Consider the following 7,579-nt stretch of genomic DNA (forward strand, 5'->3'; position numbering starts at 1 on the left):
ATTTTTCTCATTGAATAAATAACACATATGTTACTGAGTGAACGTACATTTCACTGCAGGTACAGTGTGACCGCAAAAAAAGATTAGATACTTTTTTGCATATTCCAAGAAAGCTATAAATACATGTATATATGTAATGTTTATAAGTATTTGAAATTGACAATTACATGTATGATAATTTTGTACACAAATGTGATACAGCCTGATACTCAGGATATTTTAAAGAAAATGTCTGGAAATAAGTGGAATACTGATAGTAAATCATTGTAGTCACTACATTTAATAAGAAAATACTTAATCTAGGATTTTTCCTGAAAGAAATCATTCAAACTCACAAATCTTATGTTTGTTTTTGAATCAGTAGACCTCATTTGCATACCTGCTCCTACCAGGGCTGCTGGCTCCTCCTCAGCTAGAGGCCCTTCTGCCCCATCCTGGAGTGGTTCCCAAGGTATGGCAGGCCACTGTTCATTGATATCTGGATAAATGGGTCTGTTTAGAGCTTCCCTTCCATTTAGGTGGGGACAATCTGGAGATAGCCGTCGGTGAATTTCAACAGGGTCATCTCCTTCCCTTCCATTCTCGGTATGTCTTCCCACAACTATAGCAGCGAGTCTCGGATACTCTTCCTGTGTAGAAAAAGCCTACCCTTGCTAAATGTAGGTAGGAAACTCCAGCATTCCTTGGGAATGACCAGAAGCTCCTTACACGCATCCATTCATACTGCATGCTGTCCAGTACGGTAACCTGTTGACCCTGCTCCATCTGCTGGAAATAACCACCTAGTCCATGAAGAGCTGGTTCCAAAATACCTACAGTTGGAAGTATTTTATGTAAAGTCAAAAACCCAAGCCGTTCTAGGTGGTGCAATAACCACAAACCTCTCTGTAACTTAAATGATTTAAGTGTACAGAAAGTCTTCCCTGGGTAATCCTGAATGACTTCCAGATCATGGAATGTGATGACAGCTTTCTGTCCAGTTCTTAGGTGGATGATGTAAAACATGATATGATGAACTCCACTGACTGAGAAAAACCTGGTTCTGACAGTGTTATCCTGACCATGTGAAGTATTCTGGTCTTCACATGAATCACTGTTTTCTGTGACTAAAGTATAAAGATATCTTTTTCTGCTTTCCTTGGATTTTTTCGGGGATTCAAAAAATGTCTGATCATCAGTTGCTTCTTTATTAAAATCATCTTCATCTTCTCCTTTTGTATTGTCTTCTATATCCTTAATTAGTTCTTCTCCTGGAGACTTCAAAAAAGATCTGTCTCCAGAAATAATTCCTGAATTATAGCAGCTGTTTGAGAGGGATAAATGAAAATCAAAATTCATCAGAAAACCACTATCAGGTTTAAACTCCTTTTGAAAGACATCTTTGAACCTATCCTGATGTGACACATCTGACAGATTACTTGACGATCCAAACGATATATCAGATGCATTCTGACCAGAGTCAGACATACTTAAGGTACCGTTTATCCATGAATCTTCACATTGGTACACTCCACAGCAAGATGACAGAGGTCTGATGGATTCTGTTTCAGAACTTAACATATAATTCTTTGGCTCAAAAGATTCTAGATCAAGTTGGATGCTTCTGTGTCCCCCACTCTCAAACGTAGAGTGTATCATGTCTAATGATGAATCTGGACTGGTTAATGAATTGTGAAAATGACTTTCAGACAATAAAGACTGACTAATAGGAGATGTCAAATTAATTGGATTATTTCTTTCAATGATGCAATCCTCAATATTCTGTTTCATACCACTGTCCTGCTCAAGGGAATGTATATCAATGAAAGGCTCAGATGCTGTAATTTCTTTTCTTTCAGCATGGGAGGAATGTCCCTCACACTTTAGCTCTGGCCATTCACAGTGTTCTGTAGACAAGTCTGACAAGTCCAAAACTGGGCAATCCTCCAGATCAATAACACCACCATCAACTGTTTCCACTTCAATTCTGTCATTTTGATATGTTGATTCTGGTTGTAGTTTTTTGTCTTGGATGACGTCATCTGGATATCTGTCATATTCAGTATGGTTTGTGGCTCCTACAGCTGTAAGATACGTCACAATACAAAACCACAATAGAATTTGGATTGTCATACATACATTCAATTCATGTGACATTATTTTCCTAGAAAATCACTGTAGTGTTGATTAGGGTTAGTAATGAATAAGACAAGATAAAGGTCTTTTTTATCACATTCACATGACAGTGGTCAAATTTCCTTTGAGTGAAGGAAATTAGGATCCCTGTGAGTGTGTGACTATAATCTTCAGTCCTATGAAAATCTCAGATTTAATCTAATTTTCCATTTCAGTGTTAAAGAGAGTGAATTATCTTCCCACTACAATAAAATCTGTTCTCATCTGTAAAACAAAGACCTTTATTCCCAGAGGGAGCTTGACAACCACCATTTAATGATCTATATTTGTTCTATGAAAGACTGGTCTTTTCTCTATGTTTATCTTATTTTCCCTTATTCTCTTAATCTTAAAATCATTTGATAACATGTGGAACCCACATATGTAGTCCAACAAAGATCTAAGAAGAACTTTCTGAAAGGAATCTGTTGTAATAACAAATTTTAACTGTCAAAATCAGACTCAAAATTGAATTGGCATAATCAGGGACCAAGGGCAACTTATAATTGAAGCTTGAGAAATAACCCTCATGTAATTCTTAAGATAAAGTGATAACAAACTTCAACTGTCATAATCCAAGATGGCTTCATGTGGGCCCTTTTGTTTTCATGATCAGATGCAACATTAAATTGGCACAACTAAGGACTTGGGCAAACCTATGTGTGAAGTTTGAAGAATATTCCTCCAGCACCTTCCAAGAAATGTTGATGATAACAAGGATTGTTTACAGACGGACCACAGACCAGACATACAGCAATTTGAGTACTGTAGCCAATGGACCATCTAATATTGGAGAGCTAAAAAAGGGCATGCATTTTACCTTTGCACAGTGGACCAGGGTCTGTAGTCTGTAACAGAAAATTACATGAAATGTTATAGATACATGTACATAGCAATCATAGTACTCTTTATAAAAACTTTCATATCTTGTGGTTTATTTATGGCAAAATAAACATTTCTAGATGTTTTGGTGATTGCATTCTTTAAATGTGCTTTAAAATGAAGTTATTGCTTTTAGAAAAATGTTGGGTAAAAAAGCCATAAGTTTGTCAACCCATGATGTAATTTGTGAAAAACTGGCATGATGTGAGGGTGGTGAAATTACAGATGTAATTATATAATGGTCAATGTAGACAGGAAAGCTAAATCTTTTCAGTTATGTATATTTATAGCTTATTTGGCCCATGATTCTTTCCTATTTGAGGTTTTTGAATGTTTTTCCAAGCAGAATAAGTTGAATAACGTTTAGCTATGTCAAATGCACACTCAGTGAGAGGGTGCTCTGGTTTTTCATGTTTTTTAAAACACCAATGCATAACGGTACCACTTTGGGAATCGGTCAAGAGAGCACTGTTTTGCACAAAATTATTATTTAAACCTCACAACATTTTGGCACATTTTCTGTTTTATTTATTTTAGCTGTAAATAAATCTTGTCATACCTGTACGGCAGTGCTGTTCTCAGGCCTAACACCCATACAGCCATCAACATCTGATGTCCTCTCCGGAGCATGGTGACTGTTGCTACAAGATGTGCCATCCTCAGAAGCCACAGTCAACACCTTGTTGAAACTTCCTTTTGTCCTCTCCATGTAAAAGACCTGGATTGTACCTCGCTGAAACAATGTTTTCTTCAGATTCTTTTATGCAGTTGTGTCAGCGAGGCACAATCCTTAGGTCCATTACTACTGTAGTTAAATCTGGAGGAAAAGAATTAATCTTTTTAACTCATAATATATGGAAAGATGTTTTTATCTAAACCCACAATATTTCACATATTCTTTTAAAACATCAAAATACATTAAAAAAAAAGAAAAGCAAAACGCTGAAAAGAGAATCCTGTCCGGTTCTGTAAATCATCAAACCTTCTGACTAAACTGAAAGTTTTGCTGTTGTAATGGGGCTAAATTTTACACCAAATATTGTACACAAAGATCCGAATAATAATATTACGCGTCTGTTAGTGGGGTAACCAATCACTTGCTGATAATATAAAAAAATTGTATATATTATATATACAACTATTGCTTACAGTCGAGAAAAAATTGACATAGATGTAATAAATTTATTGTTCATGTAGCCTATAATTTTGTTATGTTTAGAAGATAGTCAAGATACAATTGAATTATATACAACTGTATACGAAGATAAAGATATTGATAGGCCTATAGGTTAACAATTAAATTAACATGCATCCAGAATACAGTAAATGCATGACATATTTATATTATCATATATATATATATATAGGGTCTATAAAATGTAGGGCGAAAAATGTAGTAAAAACAGTATATATATCGGCTACAAGGGCGTCAATATAGTAGGGAACGACGAATTAATTTTATTCTATCGAACCCGTTAAAACAGTTATTATCGAAATATCACTCTCCAACGTCGTGTCGTGTCCTAATACTGGTACTCAGTACTGTACTCCGACGTATGCATGTCTGGTGTAGGGGCCAGAGGAAACTCGGGCTAGCATACTACGCCTAGGCTTTGTCTGATTGTAGGCCTATTAAGTTTTAAAAACAGAAGGTCAGATTCATATTTTGCCTTTAAGATGAAAACAAATGTGATGTCAAAGGGAAGTATTATCTACAACAATTTAACAAACATACTACACGTGTTATAAATGTTCAGTCCGGAAGCTTGACGAAAGGGTAACCGGGTCCTCCTAAAGACATGAATGGGCCTGAAAGGATCTGAAGAAATGACCTGGATCAGTTTAAAGATATGTATCGCTTACAAATGTGGTATTTCTTAGTGTTTTAAGAAAGAGTTATGGGTTTTTCATTGTGCCTGAACGGGATTTAAGTTGTATTATAGAAATCTAGCTATTTTTGTCTAATATTTAGGTACGCTTAAAGTAAAATCTAGTCATTTCGTACTACTACAAAAACCACTTCGTAACACTATAAAAAATATCCATTTTCTATTTCGTACAAGTTTTTTGATCATCCTTGTTACTAACATTAACTAGGCTAATGCATCTCTGGTATTTTAAGCGCATGCCAGTTAGTTATTTGTTTTGCACATTTAACCTTATTTGATGACGTAAGATTATCAACAATTATCAACATTTCTTCGATGGAAACCTGATATTAGCAGCAGGGACATATATATATATTTCTACCACAATACCCCGTGTTATTCAACTCTCAGACCATCAGTTAATCATTACAGCTGTTGATTAACAATCTGTTTATACCACACGTGGTATAAACTCTGTACGCATTTTGATTGGCTAACACGGTGAACTTCGACCCAAGCTGCAATTGTTATTGACGTCATCAATAATCTAATGACGTCACATCACCGGGTCCCGGACGTCACCGGCACACTTTATTTGCATACGCGAAATTGTACTTGGCCACGTTTCCCTTTGATTCAAGCCGATATTATTGTGGTAGAAACAGGTCACACGACTCGAAATTGTTGGATATGGAATTTATTTCACACTCGTAAGTTATTTTTTAAAAGTTGCAAAAAACACTCGCTAAAGCTCGTGTCTTTTGTAACTTTTAAAAAATAACTTACTCGTGTGAAATAAAAGCGAGTGTTTTTTGTAACTTTTAAAAAATAACTTATGAGTGTGAAATAAATTACATATCCAACAACCACTCGTTGTGTAACCTCTATTTTTACCACAATACTCCGTGTTATTCAACTCTCAGACCATCAGTTAATCATTACAGCTGTTGATTAACAATCTGTTTATACCACACGTGGTATAAACTCTGTACGCATTTTGATTGGCTAACACGGTGAACATTGACCCAAGCTGCAATTGTTATTGACGTCATCAATAATCTAATGACGTCACATCACCGGGTCCCGGACGTCACCGGTACACTTTATTTGCATACGCGAAATTATACTTGGCCACGTTTCCCTTTGATTCAAGCCGATATTATTGTGGTAGAAACAGGTCACACGACTCTATAGAGGTTACACAACGAGTGGTTGTTGGATATGTAATTTATTTCACACTCGTAAGTTATTTTTTAAAAGTTACAAAAAACACTCGCTTTTATTTCACACGAGTAAGTTATTTTTTAAAAGTTGCAAAAAACACTCGCTAAAGCTCGTGTCTTTTGTAACTTTAAAAAAATAACTTACTCGTGTGAAATAAAAGCGAGTGTTTTTTGTAACTTTTAAAAAATAACTTACGAGTGTGAAATAAATTACATATCCAACAACCACTCGTTGTGTAACCTCTATAGATCTACATATGATATAACCGAATGCTTTATATTATGTCCCTGTTAGCAGCGACACAGCGACACATATTTGTAGGCAACTTTGGAACCAATGAAATTTGCTTTTAAAAAAACCTACCCGAAATATTGCTGAATAAAACAAGTCGCCAAACAAGTCACCAAGAAGCAAAAATATGTTTATAAAAAGACCGACATTTTTTGTAGAATTTAGCGATATATGAAAAATCTGTAACTGTACGTTTATCTATAACTACCCCTGGATTAACAGTTTGAGAAGCAAAAGGAAATGTCTAGCGCATTGGGGTCGTAACTGAAATGCTTGTTTATCTCAAACTGCGGATATCACATATGTATATATGTCTCTGTCCAAAGTTAGCACGAACTAATTTAATATTAGGTACATTTATATGTCCTTGGCTTTACGCAATACGCAAATGGGGTATCCAATGTTGCAAATAATTAATGCGTGTACTTTATTTTGTATGATATATTCAAACATCTTTATATCTTTATCGTACATTTTCGTATTCTATCGTCGATCAATATCTTTGTATTTCATACGAAATATATGGTACGAAATGGTAAGGTACGAAATGGTATAAGGACAATGTACGAAGTGGTTATAATGTGGTACGAAACGGTTAGGATATGTTACGAAATGTCTGCGATACTTATATTGCGTACTGATAAAATAGTCACCGGTTGTGTCTCCCCACATATCCAGCAAATTCTGATTCCACGCATCATTGATTATGACACACTATGTTTACTTCAATTCAATTTATTTCCAAATGCAACATAGCGTATCCATATATGATTCCAAGATGCATAAATATCATGTTAATGAAACAAAACTTTGGGTCTGGAAGTAACACGTTAGCTGGCCACCACTGGTTGAGTCTATCGTGCTACTTGTGATATTTTATACTCTTATACAACATTAATGCCCACAAATTTTAGGTCTTGGCTGACAGACATGGTTGCAGCACAGTCGGAACACCTCGCCTCCTCTCCGTCTGAGAGTCTAGTTCCGGACAATCGGAACACCTCGCCTCCGTCTACGGACGGAAAATTACGAGGGGTTCCGATTGGGTTCAGCGGAGCTCTAAATATAGTTTATATTATCGATGTAAATAGTGTGGGTATTTATGCATATATATATAAATCAGATCTCCAGTACAATGCAGGGGTCCAGATAAAAATTAA

General features: G+C 35.7%; 1 protein-coding gene across 3 annotated transcripts in view; it reads right to left on the bottom strand.

Annotated features, from left to right (window-relative positions):
- The window catches only part of LOC117328130 (baculoviral IAP repeat-containing protein 7-like), a 28,995-nt gene extending 24,140 nt beyond the window's left edge, over positions 1-4,855 (bottom strand). For 2 of the 3 annotated variants that reach the window (XM_033885517.1, XM_033885518.1), the window contains exons 1-4: positions 4,772-4,844; positions 3,596-3,853; positions 2,975-3,002; positions 380-2,063 (exon numbers count right to left, since the gene is read on the bottom strand). Coding sequence is in view for 1 of the 3 variants with exons in the window: in XM_033885516.1 (XP_033741407.1) it covers positions 562-2,063; positions 2,975-3,002; positions 3,596-3,745 (1,680 nt within the window). In the remaining 2 variants the exon portion in view is untranslated. Of the gene's footprint in view, positions 1-379; positions 2,064-2,974; positions 3,003-3,595; positions 3,854-4,771 lie in introns of those variants that run through there. The other variant, XM_033885516.1, reaches the window with a different exon arrangement.
- Positions 4,856-7,579: the final 2,724 nt, after the last annotated feature.

This window comes from Pecten maximus, chromosome 5, assembly GCF_902652985.1.
Source record: "Pecten maximus chromosome 5, xPecMax1.1, whole genome shotgun sequence".
NCBI classification, from domain to species: Eukaryota; Metazoa; Mollusca; class Bivalvia; order Pectinida; family Pectinidae; genus Pecten; species Pecten maximus.